Here is a 19893-nt window from a genome sequence, read left to right on the forward strand (position 1 = left end):
AATAATGTACCATTCTCTAGCCTCAAGTAAAAAGTTTTCTGTTTTTCCACTATTCCTCCATCTCCCATACTCTTCCCTTCTGCATCTCATCCATCAACTTGCTTGTTTTCTACTCTGCGCTGTTTTCCTGCCACCTGTCTCTCCAGTTCAGGCTCCAGACTTCAGGTTGAACCCAGTAAGGAGACTGATCCCAGCAGCCAGAGGGGGGCAGGTGATGATCGAGTGTCGCCCTCGAGCTGCTCCGAAGCCCAGCCTGTTCTGGAGCCGTGGGACAGAGCTGCTCGTGAACAGCAGCAGGTAATACTGAGTCAACCTCATGTTCATACACAGCACGATGCGTTCGCGTCACGTTTAGAAACCCCGTCAAATTTATACTGGTTATTTTGCCTTACTTGTACCTCGCATGTCCTTCCTGTGGGTATTCGCCTGAAGAAGACTTGGGCTCTGATTTCAGAGTTCAAGTACTTCAAAAAAGATATATATCACACAATACAGGCTAAACATGAAATATAAAAACTATGAGGTTCAGCTTAACATACAGCATGAAATGAACTGGATAGCTGGATATGCATTCAGTACAGGACATGATGGATGGTTAGATGCAGACTGCTGCAAAGTCTATCATATACTGTAGGAGACCCGTGTTTTATATGTAACACACCACATCAGACATTGTTCTTTACTTTTACTCTTGCTCACAATTAGAACAAGAAACAATAGTTCTGAGGACAACAACGTGGGTAGTAGTACAGTGAGTGTGTCCTGGTAGAGTTGTTTTGCTCAATAGCTCCTGACAGGCCGTGGTATGACGACAATTCCCTCAGTTGTGGTATAATTACAACATATTCCGGTTTGAAGTGAGCTATTGCTTTTATAAAACAGGACATTCCAAATCCAAATTTGTGTTAATAAATTATAAAGTTCACAACAAAATAGTCCTGTCTGGGCTGGCTGCCTGCAGTAGCTATGGAACGTACACTAGCAGCTAGCATGTTTTGTTTTGTTTATTTTTTGTCATCCCAGGTTAGCATTATATAAATTTCATTATTTGGCTTTTTTAATTTGTATGTTTCCATTTATTGTGCAACCACTGAGAGTCTGTCCAGGGTCAGTAGGATGAGTCTAATATGCCAAGTTGCTGTGGGGGACTGTGACTAAGTGGATAGCAGGGCCGTCCTTCAATGAAGATGGGCGGTTCAATCCCCGGCTCTGGCTCTGCTAGTCGCATGTTGATGTGTCCTTGAGCAAGACACTTAACCCCAAAATACCTCCTGCCTACGGTGTAGAAATGTGATAGAATCTGAATTGTAAGTCTGCTAAACGACTGTAATGTAATAACTGCTTATACTAGGCTTGCCTTTATTAGGTTATTGGCGTCCACTGTCATCTCTGATGTCAACATCTGCATCAGATCGTTTGTGAATCGCGGTGCTGAGGCAGTGTTGGTGTTTATCCTCTGCCTTTCTGCATGCTTTCATATTCGGATTGTCGAATCTCATCTTTGTGTAGCGCTGCATGTCGAGTAGCAGCTTTCTTTTCTGGTGATGGGCACTTCTCAATCCACTGCTCCATAGGGGTTAACCTTAAATGGTTCATTTTATAGCAGGTTTTACTTTGTATTTGTAACCTGATCTTCCTTTGACAACTCTTTCAATATCACTCAGTGTCAGAGAAAATAAATTATGTTTTGCAAAGGAATTAGACGTCATACTAAAGCAGTGGAATGTGGATATTATACCACAGCTATGATCCAATCAGATTGCTTGATTTGAGCTACAAATTTTATAATGAGGATTATACCGTGGCCCCCGAGAGAATCCTTGATTGTGATTGGATAGAAGGGATGGATGAACCTTTTAGATAGATTGATATTTATTAGTTTTTCTCAGAAATTCATCATGTGCCATACAGTTTGTTTTCCTGTAAATTCCTCTCTTTCCCAAATTTAAAAATGCAAACAATGACATGTGAACCGCTTCCTTTTTAGCTTGATGTTGCCCAGGAACAGAAATTCTGGGGCTCATGAACTATATATGATATTTAAATCAGAAAAGCATTTATGTAATCTACTACGAAATCGAATATGTCTGCATGTATGTGACGATCCCGTCACCAAAAAGCAGAGTTGCATGAAGAAGTGTCTAAAAGTAGTTCCTACAGTTGCAGTAGCACTTGTTTTAATGCAGATGGCTCTCCAGCTCAGGTGGGACCCTGAAGCCGGTCATAATCACCCACACGTAGGTGAATGTACCAGTGATTATGATGAGAATGTTTCTGGTTGAATTTCACATTACTGTAAGTCTCCTGTATGAATAATTGACTCATATAGCAGTAGACACTACTCCCTTGATTTGGAGTTTACTGCCACAGGCTCAGCCTGCTCCAGACAAACTATGATAATCACACCCGTTCCACTCTTAACTCCAGACTCAAGCGATAAACAGCAGTAGCTACAGTGATGACATTGTCTGTAGGTCGAACCAGCCCTCAGCTTCTACACAGTCTGACAGACGCAGCTCATTAAACCAATCAACCTGTAACTCATGTCAGCTGTAGGAAGATGTAGAAAAGCACCAGGACGCCTACAGTAGTTCCAGGTGAGATCAAAAGCGACTTCCCACAGTTCAGTGAGTTCTGTTTGTATCGAAGGTTGAATTACCATTGATTTCATCAGATTCTGTCACACACATTCTGAGTCTGAAACCACCTGAGTGTAGGTGTTTGTCATATTTATTCTGAGGGTTCAGGCTAAACACACGATAGAGAGTTAAAGTCTTGCATTCGAAAGGTTTTTCACTCCTTTGTCCACCTCATACTAACCTTATCTACTCCTCCCTTCCCTGCCATAGAGCCATTTTTGTCTTCTTTAGGGGGAGATAGCAGGAGACACATAGAAGTGGTTTACATCACCCGAAGCATTTCCTGTTTTATGGTCTGTTTGACTCTAAATGGACCATCATTCACTAAATGAACATCATGCTGTATTGAAGAAGACTTGAAACTAGAGATTGAGACCATAAACTCATGTTTACAATGTTTACTGAGGTAAACATCAGCAGGATGCAACTGGAACGGTTAAAGCATGCAAACGGACGGAGTAACCTTGACATTGTGCTTCGTTACACTTACTTATTTCTTCAACAATGCTACACCACATAGAGTGAGCTGGCATACAGGAGGTGGACGCAATAACAGGAACACCTGTACAAATACTATCTTTGTGAGGATGATGTCCATGTTCTGTGATTACACTTGAATAAATAGTTTGTGACGTCGTTACATGAGAGTTGTTCCCAGTATTGTACCTTGAGTTGGGCGCTCTTTACCCTCCGTATAATCCTGTCTTCACAGAGTCACCGTAACTCCAGACGGTATCCTGTGGATCCACAACATCAGCAGGGCAGACGAAGGGAAATACACCTGTTTTGCTGAGAACTACCTGGGCAAAGCCAACAGCACTGGACACCTGTCTGTCAGAGGTAAACACACACACACACACACTGAAGCAAACAGTGTATCCTATGCTAAAGGAGTAAAGAGAGGAAGCTTTTCCTCCTGGGACATGATAAAACGTCTGCTGTGAAGTCGGTCTTTTCTTCTTTCTTTTTAATTCTGAGACTACCAGTCTTGAACCAGGAACATTCACAGCTATGCCGCTTTGAATCTGAGCTAGCATTCATTTTTATGCAGATGCCACTAAGATCACGCTGGCTCCTTCCAACGCCGACATCAACCAAGGGGAGAACGTGACGCTGCAGTGTCACGCTTCCCACGACCCCACCATGGACCTGACTTTCACCTGGGCCCTCAACGGGGTCCTGCTGGACCTGGAGGACTCTGCCGGACCGTACCACCGGGTGGAGGGGGTGAGTCCTGTGAGGCATGGGAGAGAGAAGGAAGCCCTGCAGAACAATTCTACTGCATGGATGTTCATCATCGCTGTGTGTTTGTAAAAGTATTGGCTGGGAAGAGGGGACTTCACTGATAGTTGAGGCTGAGATGAACTCTCATTAGTTCCATTTAAGCTTCAACACATCAAACAACAAATTACCATGGTTACCATGGGAAGAATCCACCTGAGCTTTGAGGTTGTTAGTGTTAGTCTTTGTCATGAAATGACTGCAAATCAACTGCTGCTCCTATGATCAAAGCTTTTACTGAAGATGATAAACACTGCATAGCCTTTTACGCTCTCCACCAAACTCTGAAAACTTAGGCTGTGTTGCTCTGAAAGTAAATTAGCAGTTTTCCCTGTTTTACAAATCATTTCTCTCATTTGAATAATTGAGTTCATACCTGTATAAAGATGTGTTATTTGACTATGTAGTTAAAGAGAAGTGACTGAATCATCTAGTAACATGATGATGGAGAAATAAGATAGTCTCTATTTTTCTCATCATTAATTAATCCCACTAAAGGACCAAAACCACCAAAGTGTTAGACGTGTTGTTCCTTTGTTGGGGACTATTTTCAGCAGTGGATTAATCCACTGTTGATGCTCTAGTGAGTGTTTCTGGCAGCAGTACAGTGTGTGTGTGGGATTGAGTCAAAATAAACTGCAGTGTGTGTGTTCATGATAATGAAGGAACATGTCAACCTTTGCAACATTGTGATCCACTGATGTGTTTTTAATAGAGCTCTATGGAACAGAGGGAGAATATACATCAGGCTTTCATCCAACACTTACAATACCGGGACATTTATAGGATTGAGGATCAGGTGTTTAATATTTGTTGCCTCACAGCTCTACATTTCCCTTTAAGTCCAAATAAAATGCGGTGCAGTGTGGTCGAGGCTTCCCTCATCACCACTGGGCTTACTTGTTTATTAATATGCTAATATGGTTTTGACAATTTATTTGCTGTAGATCTGGTGGTGAAAGTAAATGCTGTTACACTGGCGCCAATGTTTGGACGGACATTACCAACATACACAAGGTTTCCCTGCATTTTGTATGCCTCCGCACCGGCAACAGCCGCAGTGTGTTGTCCGTCCGTGTCTCGTGACCGCGAGGAATGCCTTTATGGAACTTCTTCACATTTGTCCACTTGGACTCAAGGATGAACAGATTAGAATTTGGTGGTCAAAGGTCCCTGTGAACTCAAAAAAACTGTTGTTAATGCCATAACTCAAGAATTATAACATAACTATGACAATTTTACACTAATGTCTAATAGGATAAAATGATGACGTGATGACATTTCGGACAGACATGGATGTAAACTGACTGGTTGGCGGTAGCATACAACCATGAGGCGGTAATTCTAGTCTTGAACAGTGAGACTAAATTGACCACGCCACTGTGTGCTGGATATTTTCCAGCCGTAATTACTTCATTTCAGGATGGCAAGTTGAACATTTCACGGTACCTGAGCACAGGGCCCGACAGAAATAATGAAATTAACTATCCATTTCATGTCCCTGCTCTTTATGTCTCTATGTTTAATGAGTGTTGATGTGATAACACCCTGCCATTAGCTAGTGGTGGGTCTAGCTGAAAATGAGCTCCTGTAATCCTCAGTTATGGTCAGTTCTGCTGCAGCATGCAGCTCTTCATCACTGTATTTTCTGTCTGTTACACTCCTCACCAACACAGTGTTTAACTCATTTGCTCTGTGTGGGCCCTTTTAGAAGGAAAACATTGGTGACCTGTTGACTGTGACCGCTAAGCTGAGTCAAGCAGGGATCTACACGTGCACAGCTCAGACTGTAGTGGACAGCGCTTCAGCTTCAGCCAAACTAGTGGTTCGAGGTAAGATGCCTCAGAGCTGTCTTCTCATGTCATTTCCTCAAGGTCACTGCCTTTACGATCACAGAGAAAAGACAAAGAAACTGTGTTGTCAGAGGTACGATAATGCTCGTATTTGTACTATAGTTTTGCCCTCTGTAAGATAAAAAATGCTCCATAATGAACAATTTCACCAGTTTGTGTCGCTTACAGTTAGTATTTGGTTTTAGTCTTCTATGTGCTGTAGGTACCAATGCCATTCATTCCTGCCCGCTTCCGATACCTGAACTTGCGTATTGGCAGATACCGAGATCGATCTGATTCCAGTACGTTAAAACGTTAAACAGCTCATTATTCCCTCTCACCAAAAACTATATTTTACAGCTGACCTTCGCCCACTTTACTGAATAGAGCTTGAACACATCATAATGTAACTCAATGGAACTTCCGTTAACGTTGGCCTAGCTCCGTTATTTAGCCAAACAATTGCTAACAGTTGCTAACAGCTAAAGATAACTAGCTCTCTTCCTGCTGATTTCAACACAGATTTGTTGTTCACATAAAATTGTGTTCTCGGGGCTATGACTTGTGTTTTCCTCAAAATCCCATCTGGCAACGCTGCAAGGAAATCAACATCGAATCCAGTCGTACAGTCCCGCAAAACACAGAGAGAACAACGTGTCATCGATTTCAGGGAGAGCGCTGTGTGGAAGTCTTTCTGATAACTGATAACCGTAGGCTTCATTGAGGGCAAACACTGGTTCTGAATTAGATTATTTTATGTGAGAAACTGCAGTTATTGGTAAAACAAATGTTAGCAATCTTCTGTTTTGACCATCAAGAACTACAACATTTCAATTAAAATGTCAAAAACAGTTTCACTAAATGAAGAAATGCGAGTTTGTCACAGTTCTTGCAGCAAGTACTGTGTTGAACTACAGTATATAGATGTAGTATCGCCCAGTCTGTGTGGATCGTACTACAGTTTGTACTGCTGTCAGTGTAATGTGCTCACTGCTAACTCTGAGTCATGTGGACATCTACATCATGAAGTACTGATCAAATTCCAGTTACTCCATAAAATCTTTGCCTTGTGTCCAGGCCCCCCAGGACCTCCTGGTGGTTTACTAGTGAAGAACGTGGCCGAGGCGTCGGTGGAGCTCCGGTGGAGTCGTGGCTACGATAACCACAGTCCCATCGGCAAATATGTCATCATGGGCCGATCATCGCTCTCATCAGAGTGGAAGAAGATGAGGACAGGTGTGTGTGTGTGTGTGTGTGTGTGTGTGTGTGTGTGTGTGTGTGTGTGTGGGGTACTGAAACAGTCTTGTGAACAATTTAAAATAAATTGTTCATTTTTACAGTATGAAACCAAACATCGACTGGTTACAGTTTTTTTAAATGCGACGACTACATCAGTACTTGGAAATTGTGGGAATTTATTTTGGCATTATGTCTTTTTAGATTTTTTAATTAAACATACATTGAGACTGATTATTGGTTATTAATGCTTCACATATCTTTCTATGTGAATAACACCAGACCCGGTAAACATCGAGGGGAATGCAGAGTCGGCTCGTGTGATGGGACTGATGCCCTGGATGGATTATGAATTCCAGGTCATTGCCAGCAACATCCTGGGCAGCGGAGAGCCCAGCATGCCCTCTCACACGATCCGCACACAGCAAGCAGGTGAGAGGCCACAGGTCGCATCCGTTACTTGTTCAGGCTTTTCACACTGCACTAAGCCCCAGGCTAAATGAGCTGTTAGCCCACAGTTGAGCTTTGATCCGAGCTTCATTGATAAAACAAGTACAAATCGGCATCATTACGTAGTTATTTCGGAGTCCCTTTTTGTCGGTTTATTGACGTTAAATCACAGCCAAGTCAGTTTATAGTGTGTTCATACAGCTGTAGTAAACAGCCGACGTGTGGCTCGCTAGACACAGTGAGCTCGATGAAATCCACGGAGCTCCTCCGGACTATGTTATGAACCAGACATGACGGCGTTTAGTTCCCCGTGATATCTGGGACTTCCACAACACGTACTGAGCAGAAATAGAGGTTATTTTTCTACGGTTGATGGCGGACAGTTGAACGGCTTTCAGGCCGATAAGCCGCGCCCCCTCTCCGGCGCGTCCAGCGCGATGCACGCGAATGAACACAAATAGTCCCCGGCGATGCCGGCGGCGCGAATGACGCGATGAACGCGATTCGCGCCGCGTTCGTTTCCGCGTTTGGTGTGAACACACCTTAAGGGTGCAAAATGTTCTTTGTTTCTAGTCATTGCAATTTGCCCATTTTTGGCATAACTCTGAATTGTTTATAGTCATAAGGGCACTCAACTGAGCATTAAGGTCAATGGTGCCTAAATTACCCACAATGCATCTTCAATCTGAGATTCAGGTGTGTAATGCTAGTAGTTGCTATTGCCTGGTGCCACCGGGCTACACAGTCAAATGTTATGACGACCATTATGTTAATACCTCTGTGTGTCTGCCAATTAAACAAATAATGCTGTGAGATGAAAACAGATTCAGTATGTGGGTGAGGGAACTGAAAGCATAATGTTGTTTCATGCTACTTTCCACTGATCCACTGATAATGTGGATTATATCATGTATATCATCTTGTGTCTGGATATTTGGCCCTCAGCTCCCACTGTGGCCCCCAGTGGTCTTGGAGGAGGAGGAGGAGACCGCAACGAACTCATTGTGACCTGGACGGTGAGTGGATGACTGTGCATAGTACTGTATATTGTACACATTCCCCTTTATTATGTTAAAAAGCTGTCATTCACCTAAAGTGGAACTTAAAGTATTACACTTCCATTAGAGTGGTGGTCTTGCAAGAACACAATAATGGCCAAACGTGAAGCAGCAGAGGCATCCTGACTTCCTGTCCCTATATGGCTCAAAGTCCCTGAATCCTACACTAATATGCAACTGTCTGTTTAACTTACTCACTTAAGTAATCTACATGTTGAACCTTCATGTGATTATAGCACCACTGTGTGTTTTATATACAACTAATGTTTCATATACATTATAATATACCACTATTCCAGACAGAAATGTTCTAACCCTACACATACTGTAGGATCATCGTATGATACCTGCAGGGTTATGGACTTAAAGGATAGGTTCACAGTTCACAAATGCATTTTCTTTTAAAGAATGAGACCCGTGGAGTTTATCCCCAGGTGCATTACAGTAGGACGTGTTCTCCCAGTGACCAGTATGAACAGAAAGAATCAGTGTCCACCTGACTATCGTTTTACGAACCTATCCTTAGAGGAAAGGGAGGAAAGGGAGATACCTCATTAGCTTGCTGATGCAGTGGGACAGTCCTAAGAGTTCACACACACACACACACATAGTGGGAAGTTGTGTCAGATGTCTGTTGGAACATTGGGATTGGGCCCATTTGTCTGTGTAGAGGGCCATATCTTTATTCTCTGCTGAACCTTCCAGCCCATGGCCAGAGAGTACCAGAATGGTGATGGCTTTGGCTACGTCCTGGCATTCAGGAAGAAGGACACACAATCTTGGATGGTGGAGCGTGTCCCTCACGTGGAGTCGTCCCGATACGTTTACTACAACGACAGCCTGACGCCGTACAGTCCCTTCGAGGTGAAGATCAAAGCTTACAACCGGCGAGGAGAAGGTCCGTTCAGCCAGATCGCTGGGGTCTACTCTGCAGAGGAGGGTGAGTTTACCACCAGGTTCATAGTGCTACACCTCCAGTAAACGTTGTGTTACAAAGCTTATTTTCCAGATAACATTTACAATCAACATCATTATTATATATTTTTTGGGGGGGAATTATTGGCAGACATAGAATACAGTAAACATGTACTTTATGATTTCCATTGTTATTCAGCCTTTTTAAACATATACAAACAACAAACCTTTCCCACCCACCTAGAAGAAAGAAAAGTAAATAAATGAAAAGGTCACCTCATTTCGCCGTGCCAGACGTCATTATATATATGTACATAAACACACACATACACTATACATCTGTATGTAGACACGCCTGCATCACTCTACAAAGTAAATATACAATCATCACATCATACAAGTACAATATGCCCAGAAATCAAATGACAACAGGATTGACCAGTAGGTAGAAACCAGTGGCAGGCCATGCATTTTATACCTGGGCCTTCACTGCTGTCCTGCAGCTGAAACAAAAATGCACTAACTGCAGAGAATACGCCGAGAGTGCATCTCCTCTCTGCTCTGACTGCAGCTGGGACTGCTGCGTGAGTAGCCGCCTGTTAGTGCTTTGGGGCGGCAAATTAATCGCGATTAATCGCATTGTTATGGCAAAGTTCAATAATCAATTCAAAAGTAGTAGGGGGAGGCCGCTGTGTTCTAAACAACAATGGCTGAAGAGGTTCGCGTAGATGCTGCAGAAGCATCAGTTCTATGAGTACTTGAGAGAGTATTTCTTCATTGAAAGAAGAGCAAAGAACGACACTGAAGGCTTTTCTCCATGGGACAGGTGTTTTCTCTCTTCTCCCGAGTGGCTTCGGTAAGAGTTTGATTGGCAGATGGTTCATCCAATCACTTGCTAAATGCCTGCCCTTTTCTGTGTAACAAAACATCTGGAGGGTCAGGTTACTTATTTTCTGCAATAAGCTGCAGAAAGACGTGAACACAGCAATACTCTATTATCATCACACCATGCAGCTCTTTGAACACATCATGTGTGACGAGGGCTAGGAAGCCATGACCAGTCAACATTCTGTGAAACTTCTGCTGAACTGCAGGCTGATTGTGCACTTTTATTTTAAAAGTACTGCTATATGAACAAAAGTGCGATAACATTTCGTTTGTAAACACTTTTAACAAATACGGTGCTTTTTCACTATCTGTGCTCAGTGTGTGACTTCATGTGAAACGTTCCACTGCTGTGCAACAGGAATACAATGTTTCAGCACGTTTCAGCAAAATGTGTGTCTTCTGTTTTCATGACAGTCAGAGCATGTGAATGCAGCTCTACTGTTCATCAATATAATGCTGTAACTCCGAGGTGATGATGGTTACCCAGCGGGCCAGCGATGTCCAGTAGTCTCCAGTGAGAGCAGCAGCTGGTGCACGTTGTAACGCCGTTGCTTTTGTAGTCCTCTCCTTTTCATACAACTCGTCTTGAGGCTCATACGTGCCGTCATTCGTTGCGATCCTAAAGGTGCGTTCACACCAAACATGACGCGAACGCACCTTGAGAACGTTCCTCAGATCGACATCTTCCACAACACTAATCAGCTGCAGTGTGTAGCCATCCACTTAGCTGTAGCATTTGTTAGCTTGTCTTGCTTTTGTTTATCTATACTTCTCCCACACGCTGCATCCAACATAGTCTGAAGACTTCCTCCATCGCTGCCATTGAGCAACGGACTTTCAATATAATATTTTTTAAAAATGCGTTAATGCGTGATAAAATAATTGTCGGCGTTAATTAATTAATGCGTTAACGCGATAATTACGCGTTAACTTGCCCAGCATTAATATATTTGTATGACAACAAAGCATGACAAATCAATCCAGCAACACTGCAGCGATAACATGCGTATTTCGCCGCACACTGAAGAGCACGAGCCATTCAAATATTATTTACATCAGAGGGAACAATATTCACCATATCATAAAAACGATAAAAAGCACCTCCCAGTGTACACACAGAGAAATACAGTTGTATTTACAACACCATATTTGGCTCAAACAGATACGATGTCCAGTTTTTCTGGTCTTGAGAAATCTGTTTCTCCTCCTTCAGCCATTGAGTGATAAAAAACAAAGCTAGGTAAAAAAAAAAAAGAACCTACACCAAGCAAAACGCAAAAAATGTCATAACTTCTCTTTCATATGTTTCAACCTGAACTCTTACTAAACACTAAGATCTGCTAGCTAACTTTCTGTTTGACAAAAGTCACGCTGGCCCACTGACCAATCACAGCGTTAATGCAGACGCACTTAGCAAGCTACCTGGGTAGCAGTGGCACGTCAAAGAATACGCCCAACATGTCAAACTAAAGATCTGATTGGTTGAAGACTATGACAATCAACAATATCGTCCCCATTCACTTAAACTGCAAAGTCTCTCTAGCGGGCATCGGGCCTCTCTTACATAGAGACATAGCGGCTGAATCTGATTGGATAAAAGCTCTCCTTAAAACAAGCTGTGCTGAAAGCAGCGCAACAGAGGAAGACAGGACCTGTGCAATGAGAAAATAAGCTACTGGGAAATTATAATACATGTAGTATATTTGTGAAAAATTATTAAATGATAAAATAGCTCTAACTTTGTGATTCTGTTTGGGCCAGCAGAGAAGGCTTAGCTGGCCCTGATGGCCCACCACTGACTGGTTTACCACACGCTCAATTGCAGTACTTTCCTCCACCACTAGAGGGCATCCTTTAGTAGATTAACCACAGTGAGCTCACTTTTGAGTTCATTGATTCATTAGTTTGTACATCATGAAGTGCGTTGCACACACTGACCTCCTGACCTCTCCTCACAGAGCCAACAGTGGGACCGTCAAACATCAACGCCACGGCGCTGACCGCCTTTGAAATCCAGGTGTCCTGGGAGCCCGTCCAGCAGCTCAGCGCCAACGGCATCCTCAGAGGATATGAGGTGAAGAGCTGCACGGATACACATGTGGATGTTTGTCCAACACAGCAAACTGTACCTGACCAGATAGCGGAAGAGAAAAGTGGTTCGGTAAACTTCAGAGGGGGTAAAAATGATCTGATTAAGTCATGGACAGATTTACATTTCCTAAATATAGTCCAGGTCAATCAACAGCTTCTTACTAAGCTACACAACAATGTTTTATTTCTCATGTGAATATTTGACATTCAAATAATAATATAAGAGAAGGTTTAAATTCACTTATTGTTCTACTTAATTATCAGGAATATTTCTGCTCCCTTTAATGTGAAAACAGATGCATTTTGTCTCATGGCTTTCAGCTGTGTCTGTGTCTGTTTTGTGTTTTAGTAGTTGTAGTTGTAGGGAAGCTCAGGGGTACAGAACATTGACTTGTCAGCAGTGGTAATAAAATACAGCTCATATGTTTACTTTCACAATAATCCCAGGACGAATGAAAGTATCACCTCAAGTCCATATCAGTCTCAGTCCATCTAGTCCTCTAAAATGACTCATGTCTTATAACATTTATCAAACAAACCCGGGGAAACCCACTGAGCAAATTCATCACAGAAAAGAAATCAGGAAAGAATTATAAATGTGATAATACCACATACACAAAGATGAGGGAGGAGAGGAAGAAACTAAATCTACAAAAACTATTTCCTTTCTTTATGTTATATCCATTTTGACCAATATTTACAACATGCATTGACACAACGCAAATCATTTGGAGAAAAGACTTTAGGAAATAATAATACATTTGATCATACTTAGGTTAAAGGTTCAGTTGGTAACTTTAATCAGACTGTCACTATATCCTTACAGTAGTACAGGAGTCAGATAATCTGTTCAGGTTCTCCACATCATACTTTTCCTTTACAGTCGTGAGTCGTGGTTCCTTGTCCTGTGTCTGTTTTTCAGTTTATTCTGAATCTACAGCTACAAAGTTTTTGAGGTGGCAAAAGAAAAAACAAGCTCAAACGTTGGTCTGTTACACATGGCTGTACTGGTATAGAACCAGTTCATTGATATGCAGCCCTCTGACCTGCTGTTAAAGTTCTAATCTTTTTATTGGCTAATCTCAGCCCACAAGCTGCCATAATTCAAACTCACTTCATAAACTTTGATTGTTTTAATGGCCAGGATCATAAATAATCACTTAAAATGTTGGGAATTGCTGCTGTCAGCATGCTTAACATTTAAAGTTGAAATACTGACTTTCTTTTTCTCTTGTCGTTAAAGATGGATGGCGTCATTAGATAGCCACCACAAACTCTAGATAACATATTGACACGTTTAGTGCATCTGCTGTTGTGACTTTATTTTAGCAGTGTTTCAGGTTATGTGTGTAAATGTGTTTTCTGGCGTCCCCTGTGTGTCCTCAGATCCGGTACTGGCGGCAGCACGAGCGCGAAGCGGCAGCAGACCGAGTGCGGACAGCGGGACTGGAAGCAACAGCCAGAGTGACCGGACTGAGACCCAGCACTCGGTACCACGTCGCCGTTCTGGCGTACAACAGCGCCGGCACTGGGCCGCCCTCGCCGCGCACCACCGTCACCACCAGGAAACCACGTACGGCTGCAGCACCCGACACACGCATACACTGCCACATGTGTGGGAACCGCTCACTAAGCAAAAAACAAGTCAAGCTTTGGGGTCACAAAGAGGGACAGATTCACAGAATATGAATTGGTTTGCTTTTAGTTTGAAATTCTCCTCAAGCAACAATGAGAGCGTGATAATTTGAGAATGCGAGACTAGACATAACACATATCCAACAGGAAGAGCCCATACCTGGCTGTCATCAGTAGTAAGGGTGCTCTCAGTCTTAATCAAGCCACACAGACTGCTTTAAAAGTCTCTGCTTCCAACTGGATTTTATGACTGCACATGTTTTTAGCTCAAATTCAAAAGCTAATCCACTGTTGAATCCATCTGCTGGTCTTCATCTGTTAATACCAAATGAACCGAACCAGAGGTGTGAGAGTGCACAGGACAGTAACAGCATCTGGTGGAGTTTACTCAGCTCTACAGAGCAAGCAGCTCAGTAGTACAAACTTAAATCTCTTTAAATGCTGGAACACAATTCTTCTTGGAAGCATAAGACACTGAAACACTCATGATTCTGTTCTCAATCTATCGCTGTGCTACATTCACTGCTTTTTCCCGTATCCACAGATAGAGTTGCACAAACACACCCAGACACACACAGGAGTCCTCTCCTCAGGCATAAAAGATCCTGTGACTAACACATCCAGGTGAAATGAGCCATGTAGCCTCCTCCGCCTCTCCTCCTGGCAGAAATGGATGATCCCTCTCAGCTGTACTCTCAGTACTCAGGAAGTAGAGTAGGTGCTTGGTACGTCCTGGGTCTGTGGCTGTAAACGTATTCAAATGGTTGATTAGACGTGATCCCTGTTTCAGAGCAACATTCACTCCTCTGCCTGGAGCCACGTCAGCAGATACACCTACACCTGTCAAAACATACCCCACTTATCTCTAGACCACATTATTGTAACATGTGTCTTCATGCATTTGTTTTTACTTCAAATTAAATGTATCCATGTACTTTGGCTAGTGCATAATATATCATTTAATAATGGCTTGCTCAAACCTTGTGCAGTCAACATAAATCAATAAATGTAGACACACATACAGTATATTGACATACTGTACTTACATGAAATATAGATGAATAAATACATAAAAAAGCTAATGTTCTGGTAAATACACAAGTGATACCATAAGAGATGAATGGATACCTCTAAGTGTATCACAGTGAATGTATTTACAGGGGTTTTAAATAAAGTTTATAATTTATATTAAAGGTGCAATGTGTTATGTCTGGCCATATGTTCCAAATAAACGGTCAAAAAAGCACTGCTGTCTGATAATCGTCACATGTGGTGTCGGCCTATAGTTTATGATAGCCAGTTATGTGTTGACTGTGTCACTAAAGGGGGGCTGTACGGTCTGTGAATGTAAAAGTGAAATGAGAAAACGACTCGTACCTCCGTCTCATTCTCCCCGCCACCAGGAGACTAGTTTGTTGGGAAAAGAGCAGTCGGCAGCTCTGGGAGACAAACCGTTAGTTAGCGGCTGTATAGTAACTCCAGTTGAGCCAGCGCTCAAATAGCGCTCAAATAGCTCAAATAGCCAAAACTTACACATTGCACCTTTAAAGTGCTGCTGCAGTGATTTAGCGCTGCACTTCCATAAGGTGGGTGAGACACAAATATGAAATAGAATTGCAGAGATACCTAGTTTTTTTTAGTTCCCATAGTTTACAAGACCAAGGTCAGACCTTAACTTTTTCTTCTTCTTTTGAACGTTTGTCTTTCTTTTTCTATACATCTTCAACATGTTTGTGTTTCCATTACAGCCCCTAATCGTCGTCCGGGCAACGTGTCATGGAAGGCTGATGGCTCATCTGTAACGGTGAGGTGGGATCATGTGAAGGCCATGCACAATGAGTCAGCAGTACTGGGCTACAAAGTGAGTGTTGTCTGAAAAGTGAAGCCATTGCTGAAGTGTTGAACCTACATTCTCTCTAGTGTCCACCAGGGGGCGACTCCTCTGGTTGTATAGAAGTCTATGAGAAAATGACTCTACTTCTCTCTTGATTTATTACCTCAGTAAACATTGTAAACATGAGTTTATGGTCTCAATCTCTAGTTTCAAGTCATCTTCAATACAGCATGATGTTCATTTAGTAAATGATGGTCCATTTAGAGTCAAACAGACCATAAAGCAGGGTATGCTTTAGGGCGGTTTACGGGTGATTGACAGGTCGCTGCCGCAGCGTTGTCCAGTTTAGGAGTTGTCCGTGTTGTTGCTTTAACATCTAGCATTCAGACACTTGCAAGACTTGCAGTTTGACTTGTTATGTTCTTATGACGATTTGTAGGGTGACATAGAAATGCACCGATCGATTGGCTTCCCATTGAAGTGTCTATGACACTGGCATGCTTAAAACAACTGTCAGACTAAAAAACAGCATAAATCAGAGTGAAGATCTATAGAGAGCTCCATGTAGCCTGATGTTACATTATTAACAATGGTCACACAAATGTAGCTGTCAAGTTCATGTGATGATTCTGTTAAGAGGCTTAGTAATAACCATCCTTATGTAATTCGACATGAGTACACACACACGCTGCCTGATGTTTTGTCCAATCACAATGCATGTAATCTGCTCTACATGTGAGATATGAGAAGCAATAAAGAGGCAGTATAACATAATCAAAGATCATGTTGATGAGCCTTGTACCAGCTCATGACCATCAAAAGATAACAGCTGTAACAATGATCCTTTGTTTCTAACACAAACTGCTTTAGTTGCAGTGCACAAATCACAGAAAAACACCGTCTGCAACATTGTGAATTCTGAACTGATGAAAAGTATAAAAATGCACTTTGTGTTGTAACGATGAGGTCTGAACTTAAATCTGGACCTGCTGTGTTCTGTGTGTCAGGTTCTGTACAAACACGAGGGCCAGAACTCTCTGAAGGTTCTGGACAAGACCAAGACGTCCATGAGCCTGCCGCTGCCAAAAGACAACGGCTACGTGGTGCTGGAGATCCGGTCCTGGGGAGAAGGAGGGGACGGGCCAGCACACGAGATTATTGTGTCCCGGGACTCAGGTGAGGAACTGAGAAGCACACACTGAAGCTTTCTCTGAGGGACAGGGATGCTTTGGAGGAATAAGCAGAGTACAATAGACAATGATGAACAAATGAAGTGAACACGAACCGTATGTTTATTATTAATCGCTGATGTGCCAGTATCATGTGGAGGACAATTCTCGTGGATGTTCTTAAGATATTTAAGACACTAGTCTATGATTGTTTAAATGTTCACGAAGTGGTAAGCACGGTCCAAACGCCCGGATGTGGCTCGCTCCGCCCGTTTTACCGGGGATGCATCGGAGGTGACTTGCCTGTACTTGGGTCAGTCAATACCCAAGTTCACAAGTCCGTACTTGTGAACTTGGGTCCGTACTTGTGAACTTGGGTATTGAGAAAGGCCCACTGACCATGGCCCTATAATGACTGAGCCAATCAGTGATTCAACCCACGGATGTTTATGGTCACACTGTATATCATAAAAGCAGCTTGTTAATGACTGCTGGTCAACACGTCGGATTTCAGAAAAGGAAAGAAATGTCAATAAGATCAACAATATTGTGAATTTGGCTGATTAAACACAGTATAGGTGATGACAGAGAGCAGGAGGGGTGAAACATGCACGCTGTGCTAGCAGTGTGTGCGTACAGGTCCATCACCTCTGCATGGATTTCCACATATGACCCCTGAGGGCTCCGTAATGAACAAAAGAGAAGAATTTATTACATAATTACACGATTATGTATAGATTTCTGGGTTTTATGTTCAAATATTGATGAGTGTTGTCACGACTCCATAGTTGAATGACATCTAGTAAGACTTTTAGTAATAGGTTAAAGGCGCTGCTCTTAAAGGAAGTAACCCTTCCTCAGAGACGTGCAAGGCCGTGTCTTCTAATCTTATTGATAGCAACATTAGGATATCTATTAGTTTGATCATAAACATGTCAGCAGTATCTAAAAACAAATATGGGAGCATGAGAGTTTATAATGGTTCGACATTTAAGGTACTTTGCTTATGAAGGCATGGTCAAGAGGACCACGTGAGGCTTTTGATCGCTTATCTTGTGAAATATTAACACCTTTTTAAATATTGTCCAAACACAAGCAGTAGTACAGCAACTTAAACCCTTTAACCTAAATCAAACAGTCCAATATTGGCAACATGTTGATTGAAACTACCTCAGCAGACATTTGATGTGACCTTACTTGACTTGTTGATACTTTAGTGCTCCGGATACATATCGGTGGGTACCAAACCACCGCTCTATAGTAAACATGATGACAGAGATTTTAGAATATGTCCAGTCATAAGTGTTTCTTCAGCAAGTTAAAATTGACCAAAAGCAAACATTGGCCGACTTCCAGACGCTAACACACACAATTCCTTCCTTTGAATTTTGGATTATTGCAGAAAATGAGCTCTGTGGAGAACACAAATATTCGATGCTTAAACGTTTTGTTCAGCAAAACAGGCTGAAGGCGGACGATTGGGTGTGATCATGTTCTGTAGCCTCATTTAGCCACTTGTTAGCAACCGCTTTTTTAATTAAGTCACTTGAAATTCACTGGAGGGGTATTTTATAACATAGAACAGAGCTCATAAATGACTTCAGCTTGTGTTAATCACAGACCTTATTTCAGGCATCTAACCAAAAACCTATTGACTTTAAGACGAGGGAATCGGAAAAATTCGTACTCATTTCTGGGATTTAGGACTCATTCCTGCCCCATTATATGGCTAGACTTGTACACACCTGATAGAGAAACCAAGTGTGCGAAGAGAAGCCGACGCCATATTCACCCTGCAAAATGAGCTGCTATCCCAGCACTGGCAATAGCAGCCTCCACTGCAAAGCAACCTTACATCTTACACTATAGGGGGATTACAGAGATGAAGAGAAAATGCACCTTATTAGCTTTTGCTAACCGCAGTCAAAGGCTCACAGTTAGCAGTGAGGCTAAACTATTAGCCTAACATTTCTCTCCATCTCTAAAAGTTTAGCCTTATGCAGCAGCCGTGATGGCTAACTAGTATTAGCAGAAGGCTAAGCTAAACTTTTGGCTACATTTTCTCTCCATCTCTGAAACGTTTCCCCAATATTATAGCTCGCTAGTCTTGAATCAGTTTTTCCTCTCAAGCACGTGATGAAGTTAGAGCCATGCTCCTTTGATTTACAGCAAGAAGACATTTTCAATGTGTAGCTTTAGCCCACTACTCTGAGGTGATTGGTGTTTGCATCCAGTTTTTGCTTTGTTTTGCTTCCAGCCAACACTGTGATGTAATCGTGATGTCAGCAGGAAAAGGGTCTATTGAGTTTCAAACAGCAGCCCTACTAACGTACAGTATTAACTGGGACACATTTGAACCTGTTAGTTTACTGATTAACAGTATGAAAGGCTGGAAATATTCATGTTACATTCACAAATTTCACGTCATGTTAAATTGACTTGTAACATACTGTCTGTCACACAGGAACTGGTATGATGGTGCAGAACGAGGCCTCCTCCACACTGTCCAGTCAGCCTCTCCACCTCCTCACCAGCTTGCTTCTCCTCCCTCTGGTGTCGTTGGCTGGCCTGTGATCTCAGCCGATCTGTGGACTTTTTGCTTTGAATGGCTTGAAGCTAAAGCTGTCCTGTGTCTCAGCCTGTGTTTGGGGTTGGGGGGGGGGGGGGTTCAGGTGGTCGGGGAAGATTGTAGCACTGCAGGGATTGAACGGGTGGGTGAGGAAGGAGGGGTTTCAGTTTTCATTTAAAAAAATAAAAATAAAAACAAAGAGGGTCTTTTTTTAAGCTGGATGGATTGAAAGCGTTGAGGGAGCAGGGAATCCCTGTCTGGTTGTGTATTTATGTACCAGTGTCAGTAAAACCATG

General features: G+C 42.5%; 1 protein-coding gene across 1 annotated transcript in view; it reads left to right on the forward strand.

Annotated features, from left to right (window-relative positions):
* cntn2 (contactin 2) overlaps window positions 1–19602 on the forward strand; it is a gene marked incomplete at both ends in the record, with an annotated part of 34993 nt that extends 15391 nt beyond the window's left edge. Inside the window, 13 exons of the mRNA XM_079186099.1 lie at window positions 147–297; window positions 3352–3479; window positions 3691–3866; window positions 5632–5752; window positions 6830–6988; window positions 7271–7420; window positions 8384–8454; window positions 9202–9436; window positions 12258–12373; window positions 13777–13963; window positions 15774–15886; window positions 16867–17035; window positions 19493–19602. Of these exons, the coding sequence (XP_079042225.1) occupies window positions 147–297; window positions 3352–3479; window positions 3691–3866; window positions 5632–5752; window positions 6830–6988; window positions 7271–7420; window positions 8384–8454; window positions 9202–9436; window positions 12258–12373; window positions 13777–13963; window positions 15774–15886; window positions 16867–17035; window positions 19493–19602 (1886 nt within the window). The remainder of the gene's footprint in view (window positions 1–146; window positions 298–3351; window positions 3480–3690; window positions 3867–5631; window positions 5753–6829; window positions 6989–7270; window positions 7421–8383; window positions 8455–9201; window positions 9437–12257; window positions 12374–13776; window positions 13964–15773; window positions 15887–16866; window positions 17036–19492) is intronic.
* Window positions 19603–19893: the final 291 nt, after the last annotated feature.

This window comes from Pholis gunnellus (genome assembly GCF_910591455.1).
Source record: "Pholis gunnellus genome assembly, chromosome: 3".
Lineage (NCBI taxonomy): Eukaryota > Metazoa > Chordata > Actinopteri > Perciformes > Pholidae > Pholis > Pholis gunnellus.